We start from the raw sequence: 27,464 nt of genomic DNA, 5'->3' as shown, positions 1-27,464 counted from the left end.
GACCCGACCTCTGCCCCCTCCCCTACTCCAGAACCTCAACCAGGAGCCTGCAGACCCTGCACGTCCCTAGGTACCTCACATTCAACGTGCCCACACTTGGGCTCATCTCCTCACAAGCTTGCTTCCCCCAGGGCTCCCACCTCCCCACCCAGGAGCTCTAGCCCCACACCGGGGAGCCAGCCTCAGCCTCGCTCCTCCGGCAGCCCCCACTCCCTCCACCTTCCCTCCACCCTCCTCCTGGCCCTCAGCATCACAGCCACGCCACCCGGAAGACACCTCCCTGGGGTGCCATTCTCCACCTGAGCCCAGGGCTGTGGGCGTGTGCACATCTGTGAAGGGGCACTCTACATATGTTGTCTGTCAACTCTGTGACAACCTTACACTCTGTGCAAGAGGTGGCACAGACCCAGTTCCTGGCTAGGCAATGGCATCGGGGTATATGTTCCTTCACCTCCCAACTCCCCACGAGGGAGGTGGCTTTGTCTCATCTCTCTGTCCCCAGTGCCCATCCCTGAGCCCCCATTGGACTGGCCCAGAGCTTCACCTCTTGAACATGCCATGGACCCAGGGGTCCCCCCAGTACCTTGGCCTCCTTTGCCCCCCATCAGCCTAGTCCCAGTGCTGGGAGGTGGGCAAGGGTGAGGACTCACTACCTCCTTCTTGAGGGTCTCAGTCTCCACGTGGCGGAGTTTGTTCTTGGTTTGCATGTAGATGTCAGCTGCCTGTAGACCCACGGGGGGCTTGGGAGCCGGGTAGCCCGGTGGGGGTGGGGGCAGTTGGGTGCCTGGGGGCGGGGGTGGTGGAGGGAAGCTGGGCGGTGGCAGTCCTGGCGCGGGTTTCCTTATCTGGCCCTGAGGCAGGCCCAGCTCTGGGTTCAGCATGTCCATGTAACTCTGTATGTCTGTAGCTCTTGCGCTGGGAAGCCCTGGGGAGTAGGAGGGAATGCCAAGTTCAGGAGCTTGCAGAGAGGCTGTCCCCCACAACTGAGACTCTCCACCACCTGGAAACAACTTGCTGAGGGGCAAGGCAGGCTCAGGGGCAGTAGCCCGCTGTGGCCCCTGGCAGTGCTGGCCAGTTCCTCCCCCGGCCCTGCACTTATTGGGGGAAGATCATGTGCTCAGGTTTGGAGGGGAAGCTCCAGGGCTCCAAGGTGTATCTGTAGAGCAGGGCCACCTGGAGGGCGGAGGGGCAGGGCCTCAGGGCAGATCTAGCAGGGCAGGTGGCAGGAGTGCAGATGGGCACACACGATCTTCACAGGGCACCCCTGCCAGCTCTGCAGGCAGCCGCCTGGCGGCATGAAGCAGCATTGCAGGTGGATGGGCACCCATACTCAGGGTGTGGTCAGCACGTGTGTACACACATGCCTGGCTTCTGCCTGAGCGTCTGTGCATTTGTGTGTTTGAGTGTGTGTATACCTGTGCACGTGATTCTTTGTATTTATGAATGTGTCTGCATTGTTTTGTGGATGTGATGTGTGCGTGTGTGTGCATGCACGTCTGTGCTATGGAAATGGGGGATTGTGTGCCTGTGTGTAACGTAGGTATGTGCGTATATCTGCACGGCCCTGTATGTGTGCTTGTGCATTCATATCTGTATATTGTGTGTTGTTTTTTTGTTTGTTTTTGCAGCTGGTCAGTACGAAGATCCAAATCCTTGACCTTGCTGTTATAACAACGCACTCTGAACAACTGAGCTAACCAGGCATCCCCCATATCTGTATACTGTGTGTACACATGTACGACTGTGCACTTTTGAGTGTGGCTAGGTGAGAACAATGAATTGTGTGAAGGGTGCATGTGTGTCTTGTGGGAGGAGAGTACATGTGAACGTACATGAATGTTTGGTGAACACACACAAGCGTGAGCGTCCCCTCCCAGAGTCCAAGACCGCAAGTGATGAGAGCAGCCTCGGTGTGGGCTGTGGACAGGGTGGACCCAGGGGTCTGATTCCAATATGCTCTCCCTCCTCCCCATTCCTGGTCGGCCCACTCACCATGTGGGGGGCGCTGGCCCTTGATGCTTGAGTGGCTGGAGGAGCAGGAGTCGTAGTTGGAGAGGGTGCTGGTGGGTGAGCTGAGGTCAAAGTTTGGCGGCTGGACCGACATGGTGGTGTTGGGTGAGGACATGCCCGAGTCGGGCTGCTTTGCCTCAAGCTCAGCGGATGGATCTCGGGACAGCACGCGGTGCTCCACGCTCTGAGGGGAAGGCAGGGGGGCTGTAGAGGGTAATCCCATCCTGAAGACCACCACTGTCCAGGACAGGGTCCTGCTCAGGCATGCCCTGGCCGTGTGACCTCGGTCAAGCCACTTCCCTCTCTGGGATCCTTTCCCCATCACTAGCAAGTCTCTCAAGTTTTTTTTCCAGGTTAGGATTCAAGCTTAGCCCACCTCTAGCCCCTGGCAGTAGGACCAGAGGGCCCCGGGTTACTCCCACCCTGGCCTCTCCCTGCTCCAGAGGGTGGAGAAACTGACAGGGAGGAAGGGGTCTGGGCTGCACCCCAAGGGGAGAACTGCCATGGGCCAGCCTTCTTCCTCAGCAGTGGGCACAGAGCTTTGGCTCCAGTGTGTCTGTGGGGAGGGGTACAAGAAAGGCCCATTCCCCATTACCTGGCTGGCAACCCCTGTCTCTCCTTGCCCGACCTGGGGCAAACTCCCAACACCAGCCCAGCCTGTCTCCTGATGGGGCCACTGGGGAAAGGGTGGGGCCTGGAGTAGCCCAGCTGAGCTGGGATGGGCAGCCCGAGCTCAGGCTGCCAAGCCCGTCATACTCCCCACCTCCAACCTGCCACCGTCTGTGCCTCTGACCCTGTATAGGCCTTTCCCCTCCCAGCGTGGGAACGGGCTGGGGTGGGGGCCCTGCTTACATTGCCCATGTTGTCCCTGCTGCCGGCAAGCCCGCTTGCTCCGCTGTCTCCTGCCCAGGCCTGCTCCTCCCTGCCCCATGCCCCCTCCCTGCCTGAGAAGTGTCACAGGCCCCCAGGGAGAGGGAGGCAGGCCTGGCACCAGGTAACGGCTCAGCAGCCACGCTCATTGGCCCCGTAATTAGGGGCTCTGTGGGAGTGTTTGCCTTTTCTGGGCCAGAATCCTTGGTGGCTTGGATCTGTCAGTGCCGCAGCTGCACCTGCCTGGGTGAGGGAGCCAGCACTCTCACACCCCACACAGTTCAGGGGGCCAAGGTCCTGCTGCTTACCCCACGAGCCAAGGGGAAGCCTGAAGATGTTCTTTTCTTGGATGACAGTAGTGGCCACAGAGGGCACCCAGTCCTGACCTCCATGAGCAACAGATAACAGAGGTCAGGACCCAGGCTCTGCAGCCTGGGACATGGCTTCAAATGTCACCTCCTCCACTAACTAACGATATGACCTTGGGCAAGTCACCTATCCTTTCTGTGCCTGAATTTCTTGATCTGTAAATGGGGATAAGAGTACAGCCTGCCCCACCGGGTTGCAAAAAAGATTTTAAAAGTTAGTGATGTGCCAAGGTATGGCATCCAGTAAATAAACACCATATGTGTCAACGATTAACCTGTGAAGATTACTGAGATTACACCTGTACGGTGCTTGGCAGGGTACCTGCCAGAGTCAGAATCCAGTGAATGGCGCTTGTATTACGGCCAGCAGCTGCAGCCAGAGAGGCTTGCAGGGGGGATGGGAGATGTTGGAGGGCTCTGGGCTCTGGTGCCACCCCCACAGCCTCACGACAGTCACAGACTTTCCCAGCTGGAAGGAACCTACCTCTGGTACAGAAATGCCCTTCACAGTGTCCAGCCCTGCTTGTATACCCCAGGGACAGAGTATTCACTACCTGCGGGGCCACCCACTCTCTTTGGGAGGCACTTTCTGGGGGGAAGTTCCTACTCAGGTCCACCCGCAGTCTCTGACCCCTGAGCCTTGCTGTGCTCTGCAGTCCCCAGAACCAGGATCATCCTGTGTGCTCGCAGACAGGGCAGATGGACACATGGTGCTCAGGGCAGGGGCCTTCTGCATCCTCTTCTAGGCGTCATTTCACAGTCCCTCATGTGGCCAGGCTGTCCCCTAGAGCTGGCTAATGTCCTTCTGAAGGTGCCTGTGAGGCCCACACTCTTTCCTCCCCTCTGCCCCTTAGCAGCTATTGTACCAGATGGGGCAGGGCCCTGGACTTGGACACACCACACCTGAGGTCAAATCCCAGTGGGTCACTTCATGGGTGTGTAACCATAATAAAATAATTTTATTTTATTTTATTTTTTTATAAGATGACTGGTAAGGGGATCTTAACCCTTGACCTGGTGTCATCAGCACCACGGTCTTCCATGAGAGCTAACCGGCCATCCCTATATAGAGGTCTGAACCCATGGCCTTGGTGTTATCAGCACCACACTCTCCCAAGCGAGCCACAGGCTGGCCCTATAATAAAATAATTTTATTTTATTTTATTTTATTTTTATTTATTTATTTATTTTTTATAAGATGACCGGTAAGGGGATCTTAACCCTTGACTTGGTGTCGTCAGCACCACGGTCTTCCATGAGAGCTAACCGGCCATCCCTATATAGAGGTCTGAACCCGTGGCGTTGGTGTTATCAGCACCACACTCTCCCGAGTGGGCCACAGGCCGTCCCTATAATAAAATAATTTTAAAAGAATAACATAGGTGTCCAATTTGGAAGTCGCTACCAAGTAAGCAAACATACAGCATGGTGGTCAGGTGAGGTGGCTGCTGGCCAGGCTGTCCCCGGCAGGTCCTGCTCCACCACTTACTGGTGGTGGAACCTTGGGTGTCCTGGAGACTCAATTTATCCATCTGTGAAATGGAGGCAGTAACACTGCCTGCCTCAGAGGGCGGCTGTGAGAGGTAAATGAGCGAGGACACACGGGCAGGGGAATGAACCTGGCTGTCGCCAGGGATTCTCCCAGCCTGAGCTCTTAGGGTACCTCTGGTCCTCCCTGTCCTCTTCCCCTGGTCCTTTCGGCATCTACCCCCTCACTCCCCAGTGGGCGGTGGTTCTGGGCCGAGAGGTCCTTGAGGTAGTGGTCAAGGTCACGCACTTGTCTGACCCCCTGGTAAAAGGTTAACCACGCCTACCGCCGGCGCGGGGGGGGGGGGGGGGGGGGAGGCGAGACCCCGCAGCGGGAGTCGCGCCCGGGTCGTACCAGGTCCTCGACGGTGCGCAGGTAGCGGGTGCAGTGGCTGTGGCCGTGGTAGTCCGACAGGTCGGCGGCCGTGTACCCGTCGCGGTCGCGGACGTCCAGCTCCGCGCCGTTCACGACCAGGATCTGGCAGCACTGCGGGGCGCGCAGTGAGGACCCCGCCGCCTGCCCGCGCCCCGCCCCTGCCCGGCCCGGCCCGCCCCGTCCCCCTTCTGACCTCCAGCTCCCCGTTCTCGGCGGCGTCGTGCAGCGGGGTCCCGCCCCACAGGTCTGCCGCGATCTCGCCGCCGTGCAGCAGGAGCCAGCTGAGCACTTTGGTGTGGCCGCGGCTGGCCGCGAAGTGCATGGCCGTGGCACCCTCTTTGTCCTGCTCCGATAGGCTCACGTCGGTGCAGCTCACCTGGGCGGGAGGGGGCGGCGAAAGAGGGGCGGGGACTGGGCTCCAGGCCCCTCCCGGTCCCACCCGGCCCCGCCCCGCCCCGGCCCGCCCAGGCCCCGAGCTCACCAGCCACACGATGACCGGGCTGTGGCCCATCTGCGCCGCTGCGTGCAGCGGGGTCATGCCGTCGTGGGCGCGCACGTGCGGGTCCGCGCCGCACTCCTGCACCAGGTACTGCGTCACCTCCAGGTGGCCCTCCTGGCACGCCAGGTACAGGGGCGTGGCACCGTTCTTGGTTTGGGCATTCACTCCCCTGCGGAGACACAGCACTCACCCTGGGCTCTCAGCTCCTGTCCCTTTCCCGGGAGCCCTGGAGGCCTGGGAGAGTGGGTTGGAGAGGGTCTAGTCACCGGGACCCTGCTGTCCTGACTCCCTGCAGGCTTAGTCCTGTACCACCCTCCTTCAGGGGTCCCTCTGGCTTGCCCACCCCCCTGCCAGCGGCCTCCTTTCTATAACGCACCTCTGACTGAGCACCTCCGTGCCTTGGGTAAACAGTTGCTCTCTTTTATAAAGGTTTGCAAGGACGAGGTGCCCTGGCCTCTCCCTACCTTTTCAGCCACAGCCAGCCACTGTCACCAAGTCCCCAAACTTGCTGTGTCTGACCTCTGTGTCTTTGATCATGTCCTCCCTCCATCTGGAATGCCCTTCCAGCCTCCTCCCTCTCCTTTGTTTTTGTTTTGTTTTGGCTTTTATTCTTCTCTTTTCTCTTTAAGACTCAGTACAGATTCCTCCTCTGCCCGCCTCTGTGCCCCATGCTGCCCTGGGCCCACTCCATGTGACATAGAGCTCCCCACACCCTCATAGTGTATACTATCTGCTTCTGTAGAATTGCTTGCTTAACCTAAGTAACTCCATTTTACCCCCGTCTGACCTGCAGGCGACCCCCTGCCCCGCATGAGAAACCGTTGACCTTCTCATAGAAACAAAAGCTGTTGCATAGAAACAGGAGCCATACACAGTGAACTATCACGTGGGAACAGGAGCCACGCACAGTGAGCTATCACGTGGGAACAGGAGCCACGCACAGTGAGCAATCACGTGGGAACAGGAGCCACGCACAGTGAGCTATCACGTGGGAACAGGAGCCACGCACAGTGAGCAATCACGTGGGAACAGGAGCCACGCACAGTGAGCTATCACGTGGGAACAGGAGCCATGCACAGTGAGCTATCACGTGGGAACAGGAGCCACGCACAGTGAGCTATCACGCGGGTACAGGAACCATACACAGTGGACTATTATGTAGGAACATATGCAATGAAAACTTGTATGTTTGATTGCCCTAACGGCTCATTCTCAGCCTCTGTGACCTAGCTCCCTAGCTTGCTTTGTACACCTGGACAAACCCGTGGGCCAACGGGATGTAGTTGTTGCCTTTAAAAACCCCACAAGACCAAAGCCCGATGCTATTCTTCCTTGATTGCTCCTTGGGAGACGGTCACTGGCCAGCTGGAGTGAATCAACTGCCCTTTTCCGCATGAGTGGTGTGTAAGTGCATTTCTTGTGGGAGGGGGCCTCACAACATTTTGGAGGCCCCAGCGAGATTCTTTCTCTCTTGAGTATATCCCTCCGTGCACTTTTCTCCTAGGAGAAGATAGAGAAGCTGTTCCTCTTCTTCTCCCTTGGGGCAGATGGGGCACTTTACTCTCTCCCCAGGTAGGTGAGATCTCAGTAAGGGATGGTGCACCAATGGTTGGGCTTAGTGGGAGGCTGGATGCAGCATTAACTCCCCTAGTCCTTGGGCTCCTGAGATGTCGCTGGGCCCTTTGATAATTTGGATTTGGATTGGGGGCTTGCAAGTCAATAGGAATTGTGTTTCCATGTTCCTTGTTCATCTTTGTCATTGTGATTGTTGTGCTTGTGGATATTTTAGAATAATTTTGGACATGGCCACTTGTCTGTCTTTTGTGGGTGGCCAGTTGTGTGTCATTAACTGTGGTCTTATATAACAAATGGGACAAAATTCCTCCAAACAGGTCTATGGGACAAGCCCCTTACATACAGGTTTGGACTGATATAATCTCTGACAAGCCATCATGACTAAAAAGGTGCCTTAAAAAAAGGCCCAAGGTGAATGGAAATAGAACACCATCTGTGCTTTTAACTAAGCCTTCTCTTCCAGCTTCTCTGAAGAAGAGCGCCTCCCCCCACACAGTGCCTCCCGTACTCTCTGACGCCTCAGAAGACCCAAGGTGGCTTTAAAAATTGAAAATAAGCTAAGAGTATTTCCTTTAATAATTTATTCTCCCTTCACTGGAGAAGATTTAAAAATTTGGGGAAGGTTGATGATAAGTTAAACAGCAGTAGTTCATAACAGCAATGATTTAATCTCTGAATATACTGTAACCAAAGAAAAGAATTTGAAAAACTGTTGTAGGACTGCTAGATTAGTCCCAGAATGTCAACATCATTTCTGATTTATTGGCTTTTGTTACTTTATGTTCTGCTGACCTTATTGTTAAACACAGGTTTGTTTGTAATCTTTCCACTCATGGAGAAAAAGGGGAAAACATTACTTTTAAGTTAGTTGAAAGCATTAACTTACAAAACACTTCAGAAAAATGTGAATTAGGCAGCTAAGAAAGCATACTCTGTTCATTACTTTAAAAAAATATACAGCCTTGTTAACTCCACAGCGTAACAGTTGTCAGAGTCAACATTTAGGTAGATATAAATAAAATATTTAAGTGGTAGTGTAAATAGTTTTCAGGGCATACACATAGCTTTTTCCTAAAGAATTGCTCTGGCAACTTTGTTAAAAACCAATTGACCAGAACTATGGGTGTATTTCTGGACTTTCTTTGCCTGCTTCCCATACTCGGAGTGGCACTGCCTCTCCCTGATATTCCTCCAACCCCCCTCTAGCTCCCCCACCTGATCCTTCCCTCTGCATACTTGGAGTGGCACTGCGTACCAGTCCTCTCCCTGCCATTCTTCCAACCCCCCTCTCGCTCCAACATGCTCCCTTGCCTCCTGGAACTCCTCAAGACCAGGCTCCTTCATGGTTTACAACTGGAAAAATCAAAATCCTTCTTTCTCAGAAAAACCTCAGGGCCTCATCTCCCTCCTGGAGACTGTTTTTCTTTACCCACCAGCCTACGTGGGATGATGGTCAGCAGCTCCTGGGGACTCCCTTCATGTCAAAAGAAAGCAAGTGGATCTGGAGGGAGGGCCTGAAAACTGTTACCGGTCACAATGGTTGACCCTCTGATGACCCCATTCACCTCAAATGCATGTTCCCCTCTAACAGACCTGGATGGGACCCAAAGACGGACCAAGGTAAGGGGGCTCTCGACCTGTATCACCAGACTCTCCTTAGGGGACTCCACACAGCAGCCCGGAAGCCCACTAACCTATCAAAAGTAAGTGAAACTATTCAGGGACCAAACGAACCCCCCGCCGCTTTCCTGGAACACCTTAAGGAGGCTAACAGGACCTACACTCCTGTAGACCCTGAGACCCCAGAAAACCAGGCAGGCGATAAATATTGCCCTTGTTACCCAGTCAGCCCCAGACATTAGGAGAAAGCTTCAAAGACAGGAAGGATTTAAAGGAAAATTGTTATCTGAGCTGGTTGAAATTGCCCAGAGGGTCTTCAATGACAGATAGTCCAGAAGAGAAACAAAGCAAAAAGCTAGATCTTAAGGATGCCTTCTTCAGCCTCCCGCTGGCCAAAGTAAGCCAACCTCTCTTTGCCTTTGAATGGACTGACCCTGGGAGGATACTCTGGACAATTAACTTGAACTCATCTCTCCCAAGGATTTTAAAATTCCCCAACCTTATTCGATGAAGCCCTTCAGCTTGTTAGTTGCTGAGATGTGAGGCATTGCCAAGGGGGTGCTCACCCAAGCCCTGGAACCATGGAAGAGGCCTATCACCTACCTCTCCAAGAGGCTGAACAGTGTAGCCGCATGATGGCCAACCTGTCTCCGAGCCATAGTGGCAACTGCTTTACTGATAAAAGAGGCTAACAAGACATATGCTTAGTGGACCCCCACTCTGTACAGATTCTTTTACAAAGTGCACCTGAGCGTTGGCTCACCAACTCCCGCTTCACCCAGTATCAGGCTTTACTTCTAGATCAGCCCTTAAAAACCACAGGTCTAAATCCCTCCTCCTGGGCCGGCCCGTGGCCCACTCAGGAGAGCGTGATGCTGATAACACCAAGGCCACGGGTTCGGATCCCATATAGGGATGGCCGGTTAGCTCACTGGATGAGCGTGGTGCTGACAACACCAAGTCAAGGGTTAAGATCCCCTTCCCGGTCATCTTTAAAAAAAATAATAATTAAAAAAAATCCCCCCTCCTGGATGACAACCCATCCAAGCCTATTCATGACTACCTCGAAACAATCGAGACTCTCCAAGGCCTCCGGCCAGACCTGACTAATATTCCCTGGACAGAGCATAATGAAATGCTGTTCACTGATGGAAGTAGTTTCGTCTCCAATGGAATCAGGTATGCCAGGACAGCCATGGTAACTTTAGATCGGGTCATTTGGGCTCAAACCTTAAGCCAAAGAACATCTGCTCAAAAGGCTGAACTCATAGCCCTAACACAGGCTTTAAAGCATGAAAAAGATAAAACTGGTAACATATATACTGACGACAGATATGCTTTTGCCACTGCCCATGTTCTCAGGGCCTTATACAAACAGAGAGTACTATTAATATCAAATAAATAAATAAATAAATAATAAAACAAAAATACTAGCCCTCCTTAAGGCCATATGGTATCCAAAAAGAGTGGCCAGCATACATTGTCTGGGGCACTGAAAGATAACTTGTTTGAGACCCAAAGCAACGCTGCTACAGATTTAACTGCCAAAGAGGCCACATTAAAACCAGTGGGGCCATTTGACTCTTTAATAGTCGTTCCAGCACCTCAATTGCCACTGGCTCCCCATTATACTAAAGAAGAAGTAAAACATGCTAAGACCTTAAAAGCCTCCAACAATGCCATGAATTAGAAAATTCTGCCAGACCACAGGATTTATTTGCCACAGGTTCTAGGCAGATTGCTGATTAAATAGATACATCAAGGAACACACCTTGGATCCACAAAATTAACTGAACTTTTAAAAAATATTATTACATCCAAGATCTTGACAAAATAACAAAAGACATTGTTACCAGATATGAAATTTGTTCACAAGTAAGTCCAGGGCCAAAATCAAGGCTGCCCATTGGAACCAGAAAGTAAGGAACCAACCCTGGTGAACACTGGGAAATTGACTTCACCGAGGTAAAACCTGGACAATATGGGTATCGCTACCTTTCGGTGTTCACAGACAGTTTTCTGGATGGGTAGAGGCCTTTCCTACCAAAACTGAAACCACTCAGATAACACTAAAAAATTGTTACAAAAATTGTCCCCAGATTCGGCCCACCTGTAACCTTGGGGTCTGACAATGGCCCAGCTTTCACAGCCCAAATTTCCCAATTATTAGCTAAAACATTAAAAATAAATTGGAACTTACATTATATTTATAGGCCACAAAGTTCAGGACAGGTAGAATGAATGAAACGGACTTTAAAAGAAACATTTACCAAATTAAAACTAGAGACTGGTGAGAACTGGGTGATCCTCCTTCCCTTTGCCCTCCTGAGGGCTAACTGCACCCCCTACATACAAGGAATTACACCCTCTCTGTTGCCCCTCCTCAAAGATGACAAACTTGCTGAAATCACTAACCATAACCTTCTTCAGTTTACGCCAGATTCACCCGTTGGTCAGAGAGGCCTACCCACCGACAAAAGCAATTGGTCAATTCTGCAAAAAGACCTCCTGAAATTTGAGAGGGGTTAAATCTATTGATCAATTTGGGAAAAATTGACATCTTAACAATATTGTCTTCTAGTCCATGAACATAAGATGTCTCTGCATTTATTTAGATTGTCTTTAATTTCTATTAGCAGTATTTTGTAGTTTTCAACAGACAAGTCTTGTATGCTTTTGTTCAATTTGTTCCTAAACATTTTATTCTCTTCAATGCTACTGTGAATGAAATTGCTAAGTTCATTTTCAGACTGTTAATTGCTATTATATAGAAGTACAATTGCTTTTTTCATTTTAATCTCAGGTCCTCAAACTTGCCAAACATGTTTAGTTCTAGTAGCTGTTTGTATGGATTCCTCAGTATTTTCTACACACAGGACCATGCCATCTATGGATAAAGACAGTTTTACTCGTTCCTTTCCAATCTGGACCTCCTCCTTTGTCATGAGCAGACTGGGTAGTATGCAATTCTGGCCCCATACCATGCTGCATAAAAATGGCAAGAATGGGCATGCTTGCCTTATTCCTCAGTTTATGGGAAAAGCACCCTGTCTTTCACCATTAAGTATGGTGTTAGCTGTGGGCTTTTTGTAGATGCACTTTATTAGATTGAGAAAGGTGCTTACTATTCCTAATTTATTGAGAGTTTTTCCAATTAAATAACAATTCTAAAATGTAAAGTGCTTTGATAAAAAGATTTACACCAAGTGGTCAATCTGACAGTGTTTTAAAAGGTTAATTTTTCCTTTTTGCTGTGGTCATTGTGTCCTACGCAGAGGCTGAACCTATCTGAATGTGTGGCAGCAGCTGCACCCATATGTAATCCACACAATCAGACTAACAAGGTGGATTATATATGGCTCTAGGGAAACCTGTTGTTTCTATACCAACCATTTGGGTGTTATTAAAGACAGCCCTGCATTAGTCAGAAAACACATTTTAAAAGGAGAAAAGTCATATAGTAATAATAAAAATTGATTTAAAAATATTTTTTTCCTGGTCACCTTGGTTAACGAACAATCAGTCAGACTCCTTATTTTACATACTAAATACAACAGATTAAGTATCGATGAATCAATGGTTTGATTCTTTCCTAAAGAGGAGTTGGTAATGAAATAGAGCTCCCTACACCCTCATAACTAACGTACGCTATCTGCTTTTGTAGAATTGCTTGCTTAACCTAAGTAACTCCATTTTACCCCCATCTGACCTGCAGACGACCCCCGACTTCTGCATGAGAAACCGTTGACCTTCTCATAGAAACAAAAAACAATTGCATAAAAACAGGAGCCACACACAGTGAATTATTACAGGGGAACAGAAACCATACACAATGAAAACTTGTATGCTCGATTGCTCGAAAGGCTCGTTCTCGGCCTCTGTGACCTAGCTCCCTAGCTTGCTTTGTACACCTGGACAAACCCGTGGGCCAACGGGATGTAGTTTTGCCTTTAAAAACCCCACAAGACCAAAGCCTGATGCTGCTCTTCCTTGGTTGCACCTTGGGAGTCGGATGCTGGCCAGCTGGAGTGAATCAACTGCCCTTTTCTGCACGAGTGGCGTGCAATGCATTTCTTGTGGGAGGGTGGCTCACAACACATGGACAGCCTGTCATGCTTGGTTGACCATAACTGATTTTGGCCTTTGCCTCCCCCAGAAGACTGAGTTCACAGAGGGCAGGGTGGCAGGGTTGCCAGATAAAATACAGGGTGCCCAGTTAAGTCTGAATTTCAGATACACGACAAATAACAATTTAGTATATTCTGAATATTTTGTGGGACATACTCACAGTAAAACATTATCTGTTTATCTGAAATTTAAAGTTAAGTGGGCATCCTGGGTTTTTTTGTCCTTGTTCTCGTTCATCTGGGGACCCTGCGGTTGGCCACCATATGCTGAGCACTTCTGGCGTGCCACTGCGGTGCTACGGTACCAGCAGGTGGGCTCTTCTTAAGTCCTGCTGTCATTCCCATTTTGCAGAGGGGCGATTGAGGCTAGGGCCATGTCTTGCCAAAGGTCACACAGCTTGTAAGTGGCATTCAAAGGCATGTCTATCTATGTGATACAGACAGAGCCTGGCCGGCAGTAGACCTGCAGGAAGTGAGGACATGGAATGGAAGAGGAACAGGTGGCACCTGTGCCCCAGGGACTTCTCCTAGCCCTAGCTTTTGGCTGTCACTGCTCCGCATCGTTGCTCCCCCAGCCCAGAGGGTCCTAACTGGGGAACAGGGAGCACCCATGGGGTGGAGTGCTGCTGGGAACTGGGAAGCTGGCCTGGCCACTGGGCTGATGGGTGTGCACAGCCCAGCGTGCAGTTACCAGAGTGGAGCACTAGGTGGAGCCACAATCTACCCTAGACCCAGGAGCTGCCCCCCAACCCCCCAAGTTCAAGAAGCTCAAGGGTGGGGGGAGGGGCGAGTGTGTCCCATCCCGCTCTGATCAGCCCTCTGTGCCCCTCTCGGGAAGGGCAATTCTTCCTCTGACTTCACGTCCTCCCCCCGTCAGCCTCCCCCACCTCCCATCTATCCACCCACGACATCAATCCCACGCTCACCCCCAACCCACGAAGCCTCCCTCACTCGGTGACTCATCCAATTGCAGGCCTGTCTGTCCATCCACACACACACCAGGCCACCCCCTCCTCCTCCATCTGCCCATTCACCCACCCTCTTGTGCCCAGCATGACTTAGCCCCTCTTCTGACCCCCCCACCCCACACTGGGCACCCAGTCCCTTCCTCCTTGGTGTGGGTGACCCCCTCCCCAGACACAGAGCTGCCATTTGCTAGGGCTGATGCCAAGCCTGGCCCTGGGCGAGTTTGTGGAGGGGCAGGCACCATGCTGGCCTGTCCTTCAGCACCCCGCCATGTCCAGCGCAGAGTGGGACCCACCCAGGTCATGGCACGAGGTGGACAGAAGACCCAGCCACACACTGTCCTCAGAAACACGCTGGCTCGTGGCCACCAGCCTCCATGCCCCAGTGCTGGCATGGCCCGCACACGCGCACTCCCATGGCGGTGTGTCAGCAATGGCCTGTTTAATATTTCATGACCAACACTCAGTGGCCTGAATTATTCACCCCGTAACCAAGGCACAGCGAGTGCCGGGGTCCTGAGGAGTGGAGGCTGGTGGGAGGCCCCGAGGTTATCTCTGGGCGGCCCAAGGCAGTGTGCACAGCTCGGGGGGCCAGATTTGCCCTCCCAGCAACCCTCACTGGGCAGGTATCCATGACAGCATGATGTCAGGGAGGCTGGTGCAAAGCACGATCTGAGCAGCAGGGGACAGTGGTGTCCACAGCCTCCTGCCAGGCCACCAGCCAGCCCTCCCAGCCAGGGTCCCTGGCACAGAGTGAGCTCTCAATAACCTAACTGCTCGAGCTTGTCACCTTTGTTATTAGTATTTCAGCCTCTGCACGCATGACTCCCATTCTAGAGTCAGAGCCTCCAGCCTGGGAGACCCCAGGATATGGCAGGTGAAGGGGAGGTCCTGGCCTCGTTATGGATGAGCAGAAGGAACATCCCATCACTGGAAAGATGACTTAATGATAGGACTAATACTAATAGTAATTAATAACAGTGACAGCAGCTACCATTTTTTGAATGTACTCTGTCCCGATCACCATGATTAGCACAATACCTACATTCTCTCATCTAGTCCCTGTCATGACCTTATGGAGCAGATGTTAGCATTGTTTCCCCTTTGCAGATGAGGAAACTGAGGCACAGAGGGCTAAGGTCACTTGATGAGAATGAGGTAGAGCCACGATTTGAGCACAGAGCCTGCTTCTGACTCCATCTGTTCTGTGTCTACACCCCTGTTGCCTTCCACCCTTCCCTGGGAGCTCCGGGGGGTGGGCCCAGGCTCTGGCGTAGGGAGGACCCAGGTGTGAGTCCCACACCTGCAAGCCATGCTGGGGTCTCGCTTCTATCTCTGTTCCCAAACCAGTACATGCAGCTGGTCTTATGCAGTAGCTGAGACACCTTGTGCCCTGAGCAGGGGCCTGGCACCCGGCACGTCCCTGGAGGTGGGAGCCATCCTTGCACTGTAGGACTCTTTGTTCCTGTGCCTGGGAGGACCAGCCACCGAGATGGGGGGTCACTGCTGGCCTGGGGTGTCCAGGCCCTGCCAAGCATGGGTCAGGCCAGGCATCATTTCTGCTGTGGGGAGACAGTGCCTGGAGGGGAGGGGAGAGAATTGGGGGAAACCTTAGGGGAAACCTATGGGAAACCTCCAGACCCCTGCCCAGCTCCAGCCCATCAAGTTTCAGCCCCGACCACAGAGACACCCACAGGAAAATATTCCCAGACCAAGCCCCCGCCCTTGCCCAAGCCTCTGCCCACCTCCTTCACCAGCCAGGCCTTCTCCGCTTCCTTTGCTGGGCCTTCGGACCCTGCCTCACCCTCAAATGTCAACATGTCCCTGGGCTTCCTTCTCTTTCCTAAGGGACTCAACCCTGGTGAGGTCCCCTACTTCCTGGGGCCCGTGGCCACCTGTTTACTCAATGCCACTCACCTCTCTAGCTTGGACCTGCCTCTCCATCTGGTCCCTACCTCAGGCCACTCATCCATTTGCACATCAAACAGGCTTCTCGAACTTTACATGCCTAAAGCAGACCTCTCTTCATTTTCTCCCTCAACCCCCTCCCCCTGCCAACCCCGTCTCCGTAAAGGACACCACACCACCCTCCTCTTTGAGCCCAAATTCTAGGAAGCTTTGGTGACCTTTGACCCAAGCCCTCTGAGTAGGTCAGAGGCTCCATAGTGATGATCATATAAATCGCGATTTTTTTTCTTTCCTCTTGAGAAAAAAGATGATATGGCCAAACTGTAACTATTAAGCACGTCTCCGCTGATCACACAAAAGAAACATGGGCCGCTCTGGAGGGTGGGTGGGAAATCTCCATTTAAGATTCGTGCCATTTACAGAGAACATTGCCGCCAGGAAGGAGTGATCTGCCCACAGAATCAGACTCAGGTCAAAGAACAACATTCCAGCGGCCCTTCCCACTGCCAATAATTTCTGCCCCGAGGGAAGTCACAAAGGGGCTCACGCCTAGAGGGTCAGCTCTCGCTGTGGGCTGAGGCTGCTCCGGATAGACAGTCACTGAGCCTCGGGCAGCTCTATGTCTCCTGGTGTCCTCCAGTCATGCCTCCTGATTCATGTTAAAAGAACCCAAGGAAGACATGGCTCAGGGAAGAAAGGCAGCTCTGACTTGAGGAAGGTTCTAGAACAGTCAGCTTACACCACAATCCATTAGCAAGCCTGGAATATCTCCAGAAGTCTACACTTGCCTGCAACTCTTGCAGCCTCCCAGACCTTCCTCCTGGTCTTCGATCCCCCTCAGGCCTCTGCACCCACCAGTGCTGCCAGCCAGCCGTGCTCTCAGGGCAGAGCTCTGCACGGCAGGTCCTCTTTCTATTCAGCTCTCAGGTCTCACCTCCACAGAGAGGCTATCCCTGACCCCCTCAACTTAAAGAACACCCCATTGCTACCTGCCAAACTGTTCTGTTTCACTATATAGTGCTCGTCACTCCTGAATCATCTTGTTCCTTTTTTCATTCAGTCCACAGGGCTGCCGCATGCTGAGCTGGGGACAGCAGTGAAACAGCAGAGCTCCTGCCCTCTCTGATCTGGCTTCCATGGGGCTGCGGACGGCAGGCCAGTACACGTGGGGACAGGAGGCATGCGGATGTGCGCGGGGCATGCCACGCCCCTCACGCTGACAGGTGGGGCGGCCAGGTGCGCTCGGTTGCCACTTGTTGACTGAACAAATGTGAGTGACTGAGCAGGGACAGCCAGACCAGGAGCTGTGAGCTGCCTCCTCTCAGCAGCCTTGGCCTGGGAGGGCAGGGGAGGGCGACCTGCAAAGGGAGCTGTCTTTGCTCACACACAGGGAGCTGTAGGCAGAGCCGGAGGAGACCCAGGCATCCCAAACTCGTCATTCATTCAACAGATGTTTAGCATGTGTCAGGAACGGGCCATCAGAGTGGGGAAGACAGTAAGGAAACACGCAGGTCACACGGAATGCAATGCCAGCGAACCATGACAGCAGAGATGGCGGGGAGAGCCAGGCAGGGTAGGCCTAAGAGCGGGTGTGTGTGGTGGGGATGGTGACTGTTTGCAAGAGGCTGAGGGCCAGCCTCGCTGAGAATGTGAGATCCCTGCAGACTTGAAAGAGGGCTGGGAGCAGCGTGGGCTCACCGGGGAAGAGCTGCAGGCAGGGGGCATAGCCTGTGCACGGCCTGAGGACGGTGGCCTGCGGGAGGAGCAGTGAAGGGGGACAGAGGACAGGGAGGGGGGCAAGGTGAGATGTGGGGACAGGGGAGCAACTGGGAGTGGGGGCAGAGTGAGAAGGGAGGGCCTCTGGGCCACTGTGAGGAAGTGGCCTTCCCTGTCATTGAGTCCAGAGCCTGTGGACAGTCCGGCAGTCGGACTCACACTTTCAAGGGCTTCGGGCAGAGTTGGATGGGCAAGGACAAGGGACAAGGCAGGGGGACAAGGCAGAGGTCATCAAAAGGTTAGATGACAGGCTGGGACCAGGAGCTGCTGGTGGGAAAACAAGATGGGGGTGATGGCCCCTCTCCCCAGTGAGATGGGCTTCTCCGACTCCACCAAGCCCTTCCTTTCTCAGAACCTCCACCTGGGTGCGGGGGCAAAGACCACGCTGACTTCCCCATTATGGATGTACTAGCGCAGGCCCCTCCCCCAGGCCCTGCTGCCCAGGAGACCTGACAAACACCAAGGGTCGACCTGGGGGGAGGTAATTAAGAATGAATGAGCCCCCGCTGCCTGTGGCAGACACAGGGGCCCAGCAGGTAAGGGACAGCCCAGGGCCCAGGCAGAGCCTCCAGCCTTCTGCGGTGGACAGCTGAGCCATGAGCCCTGGGTCCTGCTGGGACCCTTCAGGCTTGGCTTGGCTGTGTGAGCAGCCAGTCTCCAGTGCAAAGGAAACTTTGCAGTAAGGAAGGAAAGAGGGGAAGACCCAGTGAACTAGAGAGGCCCTGAGAGATCAGGGCCTGGACCAGGAGTATGAGAGGGACGGATCCAGAGTGGGAATGCAGTTTGCCCAGGGCCACACAGCAAACCTGTGGTGACCACACACCATTCTTGTATCTGTCAGTTCCAAAAGGCAGGGACATTTGTCTGTTTCACTAATGTGTCCCAAGCACTGAGAATAGTGCCTGGCACATAGTAGATGCTCAGCAAGCATTAGTTGAATGAGTCGATCTGTAATATGGGCTGATTATAGAGCTACTGCCTACGTGGTTGTGAGGCTCAGATAATACTGTGTGGAGCTGGTGCCAGGCCACAACTGGGCCCTTAGCAGGTAGGAGCTGTTCTGGGTTTATTCTGACCTCTGGCTAGGGCACTTTCTGTCAGGTCCAGGGACTGGGGGAGGCCTTGGGGGAAGGAGATACCTGCAGGGAGCTAGAGTTGATAACAGCTTTGGGCCGACTGGTTTTCCAGCTTCTGTGATTGGCAGAGCCCAGGAACCAGAGAAGAGCCTGGAGCCTCCCCACTCTCCCCAGCCTAGAAGCTCAGGCTTCTAGATCCCAACTGAGCCTGGGGTTGCCCTCCAGCAACTCAGGCCCCAGCAGCCAGAGCAGACATGGCAGAAACAGAGGGAGCATGAGGTGGCTTCTGGGCCCCAGGACCCTGCAGGAGGGTAGTCCTCGTCCCTTCTCAGTCTGCCCCAGCTGGGGATCTGGACACCTCATTCCCACCCACCAATCACTAGCGCTCCTGCCCAGGAGGGTCAGCCCGCCTGACTCCATCCCCCCCAGACCCAGGGCCTTGGACAGCTCCAGCTCAGCTCCTGCCAGGCCCCTTGCTACAGGCATCTCAGAGGGAGAGTACCCACAAAGGCAGCAGCCTCCAGGGTCACTGCGGCAAGTCCCCTGCTTCTGGGAAGATTTGGCCCAATGAACCAGGAAAGACTAGAGGAAAGGTGGGGTGTGTGCAGTTTTCCTGCAACTTCAAGCTCTTTCTAACACGCCAAGGTATAGCCCTGGCATTAGCTAGGCCATCCCCTAATGCTGCCCAGCCTTCCAGCTTCTCTGCAGCTTGTCACTGTCATGGCCACCCACAGTCTCCCTGGGCAGGATCAAGTTTCCCACCCATAGGTATGGGAGCCCTTCCTCCCTTGCTGGAGAGACTGAGCCCTTGTGAATAATTCACTGCGATTCACAGCAGGCCTGGGAGGCTCATGAGAGCACCAAGCCACCGCCTCCAGAGCTGGGCTGCCTGGGTCCTCTGATTGGACCCTGTGGCCTGTGACAGCCCAAGTCCCTGCCCTCCCCAGCTCCCAGCTGTGGTGTCCACAGCCATGAAGAGGGTGGGGAGGAGTCTCCACCCCAAAGTAGGAAACTAAGTGTGCACACCAGCCCCGGACCCCAATTCCCAGCCACCCCCTCCTGCCTGAGCCAAGCCTGGCAACCACCCAAAGGTGCCTCCTTATTAGCCCAGCCCCACGTTGCTGCAGGGAATGGAGCCCAAGCCTCTGTCCACCTCCCTGAGATTCACGACTCCTGGGGGGCTGGTGGCTCATCAGCCCAGGCCATCTGGCCATGGAGCTGGCACCAGGGCCCAACCATGCCCAGCACCTGCTATGGCCTCAAGGTGGTCAGAGTCCCCAAGGCCCAAAGCCCATGAGGGTGTTCCATGGCACAGCCAGAGTCCTTCTAAGGCCTGTCCTCCCAGCTGGTTGCGGGATCATGGCTCGTCCTATGCCCTGGCTTCTCAGTGGGAGGGCTCATGGGCCAGCGTTCCTCATCAGCACTTGCAGGGGATGGGCTGGGAGACCTCCCATTTCACGCTGCTGGGCTACGCTGGACCTGCCATCAGCCCGGCCTTCTGGGGCGTGCCATGAGTGATGGGGTGGCTGGCAGGGGTGGGAGGGCCTCCTTCCTTTGCTCGAAGTGAGGGGGTGGGATGGACGCATCCGATTCACCAACTGGGGTGGGGACATGTCACAGGGGCTGCTCCCAGGCCCCAGCCTGGACAGTCTAACTCAGGAGTCCGGGATAAAGCCTTCCACAGGTGCTGACCAGTGCCAGGTCAGGACCCTGCACTCAAGGGTCTCTGGGGCCTTCCTACTCTAAATTCCACTGACTTTGACATGACCCAAACCCTAGCTTTTCCGGAAGCAGAGAGACATGCCAAAGCAGCCACCAAGTGGCCCCTGGTAGGAACCCCAGGTACAGCACCTGCTGGGTCTCCCACTAACCAAACCAGTGAACCCCTTGCTTCATAAGGACAGAACCAGCTCAGCCTGTCCTGGGCTGAGGGGACAACTGGAGCCCAGCCTGGTGGGTCTCAGGGCCAGCCTATATCCATGCCAGAATACCTGGGCCCAGGAGGCTGCCAGCTACAGCCACCCTGCCATAGGGCCATGTGGCTGGACTGGCCTCCAGCCTGCTCCCTGGTGGCCAGTAGTCTTGCAGGTGTCCTCAGGAATGGAGCAGTGGTGGGGACAGGCCACGCCTTCCCACTTGTAGCTCCTCTCCTCCCCAGGCGAGGTCCACTTTCGTGGCTTATGTTCCAGGCACCTACTCAGACTGACGGGGTCAGTGGTCAGAGCCGCCACCCGGCTCAGGCACTGGCGTCCCACTCCCTCAGACAGGGTCTGGGCAACTTTCCTCCAGGACCCCTGCCTCCCCCTCCCCCAGACTCCCATACTCAGCCCCATTCTTCCACATGCCCCCATCCCGCCCAGGGAGCTCCCAGCCCATCACTTCCTCAGACCAGCCACTCAGGCTGAGAGCCCTGGGAGGTCTGGGAGCCCTGCCCCCACCTTGGTAGTGGGAGTGGGCAGAGGGGCCACAGGAAGGACACGTTCTGTGTGGCCTAGTCAGCGGCTAAGGGCCGGGGGGGTGTCTGGGAGGGGCAGCTGTCTCCCTTAACTGCTTGACGACTGATGTGGTTCCTGCTCCAAGGGTCCTAAGGGGTGCTCCAAGGGTCCTAAGGGGTGCCCCTGCCCCTGCCAGCCCCCCACCTCACGTAGAACTGTCTTGCAGATGAGAACAGCCAGAGCTAGAGGGCCACCTGCTATAGTCTGCTGTGTACTGGGGGGAGCACATGCTCTTGGCCTTGGTGCCCGGCCTCCCAAGCCCAGTGCATGCTGCCAGGGCTGCTGAGGACTCGGGGGGCACTGCTTACAGGCTCTGGAGCTGGTAGCTGTGGGCAGCCCCTGAAGGAGAGACACTCCAGCTTGGGTAGGACCTCTCTCTGGCCTAGCCCTCTGGCCACCAGGATGGCCACTGGAGGAGTCACTCACCCGGAATGCTGGAGACACATTGCAGACCCCAGGCATCCCCCAGAGCCCTGGCCCACCCCACCCAGAGGCCTCCTCAAGAGGGGTGTCCTTACTCAGGGTAGTGCCTGATGAGAAGCCTCAGGGAGGGGAAGTCTCCTTTGGCGGCAGCATAGTGGACAGGCAGGGCGCCCATGTCTGTGGCCACGGTGGGGTCCCCACCGCCATGATGCAGCAGCCAGTTCACCACCTCGGGGTGGCCGAAGCGGGCAGCCAGATGCAGAACTGTGGCACCAGAATTGTCTTTGTCCTACGGGAGAAGAGCCAGTTAAAGTCCTAAAGCTTTGAGTTGTCCTCCCTCCCCCAAGGTTTGGACCACTTCCAGCATCCCACCAGGCAGGGGACAGTTCTGTCCCCTCTGCCCTCCCTGGAGGGGGTGGCCAGGCTTCGCTCAGCAATGTTCCCTGGGGTTGATCTGATCCTGGGAGTTCGAATTGTTTCTGTCCTCAAGCAACTAATTGGCCCTCTCTGAACCTCAGTCCATAAGCAGCGCCACTAGGCTGGGATTTTGGAGGCCTGCGGGTCATGATTGCAAAGTGCCCGCACACAGTAGGCTCTCAGGATGGGGCACCCTTGTTGTCACAGCTGGAGACCTGGCTTCAGGCCTAGGGCTACAGCTCCTAACACTCAGGGGCACAGGGAACACCTGAAAAAGTGTCACTGGGTGGAACAGGGCCAGAAAGGGTAGGCTGGCATCAGGATTGTGGGGGGCACCCCTGCATCCAACCCTTGCCCCTCTCTCTTCCCCCTCCCCAGGTGTCACGTGGGAACAGAGCCTCCACCTTGGTGCACCTCTAACAACCCACCCTCAGTGCAGAAAACTGCCTCTCAGCAGACTTCCCTGTTCCTGGCCACAGGAACAGGCTGTGTGTCCTTGCCCCTCAGGAGGGGGAGGTTTCTGGGTACTGGTGGGCAGGGCCTGGGGCAGTCAGCCAGTGGTGGTAGGTGCGGACTAGTGGCAGCCCCTAGGAGGGGCTTGGGCAAGACACCGCCACCCTAGAGGGAATGGGGCCAGTTGTCCGGGTCCAGAACTGCTGAATGGGTCATCTGTGCACACCCCATCATGTGTGTCTGTTGGGCAAGGGGCCAGCAGCGGGGGCTGCTTATGGGACTTGGGCAAGGAAGAGAATCACCGAGAGGCCAGACGTCTGACTCAGAGGCTGGTGCATTTGGGAAAGTGGGCACCAGTCTTAGAACAGAACAACCTCCCAGCACAGGGGACAACAGAGAGGTGGGCAGGGACAGGGGAAGGGGCTGGGGCAGCAGTGAGGAGTGGGCACAGTTCACTAGGGTCATGGAAATGAAGCCTCTTGGCACTGCCTTGCCCAGTGAGAGGGCACTGGGGGGACAGATGTGGCCAAGGCAGTGGGAACTGGTGAGAGACCCAGAGCTTGAAAGAAAGGGAATCTCGGTGGGAAGAGAACCTCTGAGGACCCAATAAAAAATGCAAAGAAAAGGGGACACAGAGGGTACTGGGGAACACAGGGCATGAGTGGTAAGTCATTTGTCAGACTGTGGGGATGGGGACAGCACACTGGCCGTCCCCTAACTAGTCATGGAAGAGGATGGGGTGGAGAATAAGTGGCCAATAGGAAGCCAAGGACCATGCCGAGGCCCCTCCCGTAAGCCAGAAAGCCCAGTGGGGACCAGGGACTGGTTCAGTCTGTCCCCCTGAGCCTCCTGGCTAGAGGTGATCCAAGCAGGACCATGATGACATATGTCCTAACCCCCAGCTCTTGAGAAGAGCTGTCCTTCCCACTGGCCTTGGGGACTGTGGGTCTGAGGCTTCCTGGGGTCCTGAGGGCTCTGGGCCTCTGGGTGGTGGTGGCCATAAGGAAAGGGCCTAGGCCTATGGGCTCTGGCCTGTCCCTGAGGAACCAATAGCTGTGTAGGACCAGGAGCCTCCCATGCTGTGACCCGTACCCTAAAGCTGCTTATCTCCCAGGGATGGAGGTCATCCCCTCCCACCTGCTGGGGCTGGAGGGCGGGAGACTTGATAAGCTGGGCACAAGGCCACTTGCTTCTTCCAGTTCCTCCGCGGTGGCAAGGAAGGCTTCTGGCCAGGGCTGGACACTGGGATCAGGGAGTCATGCCACCTCCCAAAGAGTGGGCATGGGCTACATGGCCAAGAGCTCCTGATAACAGGGCCTGCAAGGAGATAAGGGGCATCTCCCAGGAAGGGTGGGGGTGGGTCTGGCCATCTTGAGGACACAGCAGGCCAGCTTAGAGCTGCCCGTGCCCCCTCCCCTTCCATCTCCAGTTAACCCCTGGTCTTCCGGTTCCTCCCTCCGTTGGCTACCCCCAGAATATCATCCAAATCCCTAACCTCAGCCTACGAGACCCTCTGGGCTGGCTCTGGCAGCTTCTGCCACGCTCCCCCCGCTCCCCCCACCCCCGCTCCCATCACGCTTGCATCCCAGCTGCTCCTCTGACGCCTCAGAGCCCTGTACTTGTCCCTTCAGCTGAAACTCTCTGATCGTCACCTTCTCATCAGCCAAGGCTTCCCTGAGTGACTAGGTGAGGTCTGCGGGCAGGGAGACCCAGGCTGGGCTGGAGGAGCAACTTAGAACTGGGAGGCCCAAAGGCACTGATGTCCTGGGGAGACCCCCACTTGCCATGGCACACCACCTCTCCCATGTCTTTCCACCCCTCCCCCATGCCCCGGCCTTAGAGACCCTGCATCTCAGCCCTGGGGTGGGCTGAGGGACGTTGCCCGCCCTCCCTCCAGGCCTGATCCTGGAGGACATGGGCTTCTGATTCCGCTGCCCAGGCCCTTCAGGCCCCCATCCCCTTTCCAGGTCTCCCTGCACCAGAGCTTTTCCTCTCCCGGGAAAGAGTAGCCCCACTGAGCCCAATTCCTTGCCGGTTCCCCATCGCCCGGCTGCTCTTCCAAGGAGCGGCCAGGGCTTGCCCGGTCGTCTGCGGGGGTATTCTCAGTCCGGGGAGCCCATCCCACTTAAAGCCCTCTGGAAGGAGCTCCGTGCAGGGCTCAGCTCGGCCAGGAGAAGCCCGATCCCACCCACCCTTGAGCCGCGGGGGCTCTGGGCCAGAACCCTTTCCTGGGGAGGAAGCTTCAGGGCGCCCGGTGAGCGGCGCGGACCCACCTGCACTCTGCAGTCCCCCTGCGAGAGCAGCCACTGCAGGCAGGCGAGGTGGCCGGTGGCGGCGGCGTCGTGGGCCGGCGTGGCGCCGTTGCGCGCGCGGGCCGCGGCGGGCAGGGCCGCCTCCTCCACCAGGAAGCGCAGACAGTGCAGCTTGCCGGCGCGGGCCGCGTGGTGCACGGGCAGCGCGTCCAGCGGGTCGCGCAGCGAGGGCCCCAGCAGGCCGGCGACGTGCAGGGACCTCAGCACGTCCAGCTCGCCCTGCCGCGCCGCCTGCAGCACCTGCTCCAGGGCCATGGTGCCGCCCGCGGCGCCGCGACCCCGCACTCAGCGAGTTCCCCGGGGCGCCATGCGCGTGTCCTCCGGCGCCCGGAGCAGCCCGCGGCGCGGCCGTCGGGGCAGTGCGCGGGGGGAGGCGGAGCGGCTGCAGGCCGGGCCTCCGCTCCGCGATGCTCGCGCTCCGCTCCGCCTCCGCCGAGCTCTGGGCCGCGACCCACGGGCGCCCGGCTTAAGGCGCGGGCCCGCCCCCCGCCCCGCCCCGCCCCGCCCCGCAGCCCTGGCCCGAGGCCCACGCCCGGCCCCGCCTCCGGGGACAGGGACCGTGCGCCCAGGGGCTCCTCTCCTAATCCGTCAGGGGGCGGCAAAACTGGGTTAGGATTCGACGGCCGTCCAGGTGATTGTCCACCATACGCTGTTGCAGGCGCTGGGAACACAAGCCAGCACACACAGTTCCGGAGGGTGACAAGTGTCATCGGAACAGGAAGACGGGGTGATAGGGAGTGAGGTCTCGGGGCTGCGTGAGCGGGCACGAAAGGTCTGTCCGGGGAGGTGCCGTGGCTGGGTTCTGCCAGGTGCGAAGGGGTATTCCAGGCGGGGGAACCGCAGGCACAAAGGCCCCGAGGCAGGAACAGGCTAACCAAGTCCCTGACGGGCTCTGGGTCTGCGCCTCGGTGAAGCGCAAGAGGTGCCGGGCGCTCGGCCCTCCAGGGTCCCTCCAGACCCGAGCACTGCCTCAGAGCCTCCGGGAGGCTGATCGGGGTGGGGGGAGTCGACCGTGGCTTTGAGGGCCTGGGGCTGCCAAGCCAGGAGAAGAGAAAGCGGGGGTTCGAGGGCTGGGATCCGTGGGGGAGACGCCGCGGCACCGCCATCCGGAGAGAGGGCGCGGGCGGGCAAGTGCACGTGCGCCTGACCGCCCTGCGGCCCAGGGTGAAAACCAGCGCGGGAGGCGGAGGAGGCGAGGCCCGCGGACAGAAGGTGGGGGCTGCGTAGCCGCGGGAGCGCAGTCAGCATCTCGGGCAACCTTGAAACAGCGTGTGCCCTTCCTTTCCCACCCTCCACCCCGCCGGCGAGTGTTGCACCAGTGCCTACCCCCGCTCGGCGCAGGCTGGCCCTGGAAGTGCTGTAGCATGAAGCCGCTTCCAGGACCCGTGGGAGTCCTAGTGCGGGACTCTGGGGCTGCTCCATGGTCATTTCCCGGGGCCACCACCTAGTGGCGCTGTGTGTGGTGGCCTCCAGCGCTCCCAGGTGCCCGTGTAACCGGAGCCACTGTAGGAGCTACCGTGCCTGCATGGCTAGGTGAGTTTCCGACACTTTCACCCGGTGAAACCGGGCTCACTCCCGCCAGGGGACCCGTGGCCCCTGGGATCTGGAACCCCTGCCCAGCGGTCTAAGGACAAAGGGCAGGAGGAGTGTTTTCCTGGCATGGGTGCTGCCGTGACTGGTGGCCTTGCTGCCTGCGGGAGCTGCCCTTCTCCAGCATACCCAGAGGCAGGTGCACCCTGAAGCCAGCAGGTGGCAGGGGTACTGCAGGGAGGAGGAGCTAAAATGGCTTGTCTTGGTATCCTTCCTCTGTGACTAAAAATCCCTGCAATTCACATCCTCTACCCCCAAGTGGCTGCGCTGGCCCTGGATACCCTCATCTTTCATAGGATTTCGGCATTTCGTCAGCCAGGGCCAGGTAATGTGCTACTGCTATCCCAGCGGACAAGGCAGGTGCCCACTGCTGCTAGGGACATCTCCCTAAAAGCCAGGTGTGAGCACCCAGCCCTGCTGACTAACCTCTCAGCTTACTCCCAGGCTGGGAGCCAGGCCTTCTGCCCTCTCTGGGCTCCCCCATGTCCACTGGGTCCTCCCCAGCAGCCCCAGAGAGCCCAGGCCAGCAGTAACACACGTACAGAACCCCTGCCTCTGTGCTAAGCTTCCCCTGTACAACTATTATCCCCACTTTACAGCTGGGGAAACAGAGCATAGGGAGTTTCCTGTTTGCTTTTGTTTTTAAAGTACTTTGCCTGAGATGACACCAATGAAAAGGGGCAAAGCTCACTCTCCAGCCTCCTTGCTGTGCTCCTCTTCCCTCTGCCCAGACACCCCTTGTGTCTCCGGTCCTCCAGATGTCAGCTTATGGGTTCCTCCCCAGGAGGCCTCCTCTCACCCCTCTGTTGGGCTCACACTAGCCAGCTCACCCCTGTTGGGGGGGAAGCAACTGTCTAGGCTTCTCCTGCACCCAAAGGCCAATTCACTTCCCAAGGGCAGGGACCGGGGATGGAGTGTGTCCCCACTGTACCCTAGGTGGCCCCAGCTCTCCTACAACCTGCACCCCACACACAGCCCACCCAACTGTCTTACCTAAATTCCCCTGATTCTAAATGGCTTTCTTCCAAGTAACCAGCAAAACCCCAGATCCTTCAGCCGAAGGGAACTGTGGGCTCC

General features: G+C 56.1%; 1 protein-coding gene across 3 annotated transcripts in view; it reads right to left on the bottom strand.

Moving 5' to 3' along the window:
* ESPN (espin) overlaps positions 1 to 25,052 on the bottom strand; it is a 36,190-nt gene extending 11,138 nt beyond the window's left edge. For all 3 annotated transcript variants that reach the window (XM_063106375.1, XM_063106376.1, XM_063106377.1), the window contains exons 1-7: positions 24,759 to 25,052; positions 21,711 to 21,904; positions 5,633 to 5,819; positions 5,345 to 5,527; positions 5,131 to 5,262; positions 1,993 to 2,194; positions 654 to 925 (exon numbers count right to left, since the gene is read on the bottom strand). In XM_063106375.1, coding sequence (XP_062962445.1) covers positions 654 to 925; positions 1,993 to 2,194; positions 5,131 to 5,262; positions 5,345 to 5,527; positions 5,633 to 5,819; positions 21,711 to 21,904; positions 24,759 to 25,052 — 1,464 coding nt within the window. The remainder of the gene's footprint in view (positions 1 to 653; positions 926 to 1,992; positions 2,195 to 5,130; positions 5,263 to 5,344; positions 5,528 to 5,632; positions 5,820 to 21,710; positions 21,905 to 24,758) is intronic.
* Between the last annotated feature and the right edge of the window lie 2,412 nt (positions 25,053 to 27,464).

This window comes from Cynocephalus volans, chromosome 8, assembly GCF_027409185.1.
Source record: "Cynocephalus volans isolate mCynVol1 chromosome 8, mCynVol1.pri, whole genome shotgun sequence".
In the NCBI taxonomy this organism is placed as follows: domain Eukaryota; kingdom Metazoa; phylum Chordata; class Mammalia; order Dermoptera; family Cynocephalidae; genus Cynocephalus; species Cynocephalus volans.
This window is presented reverse-complemented; position numbering and strand designations above follow the sequence as displayed.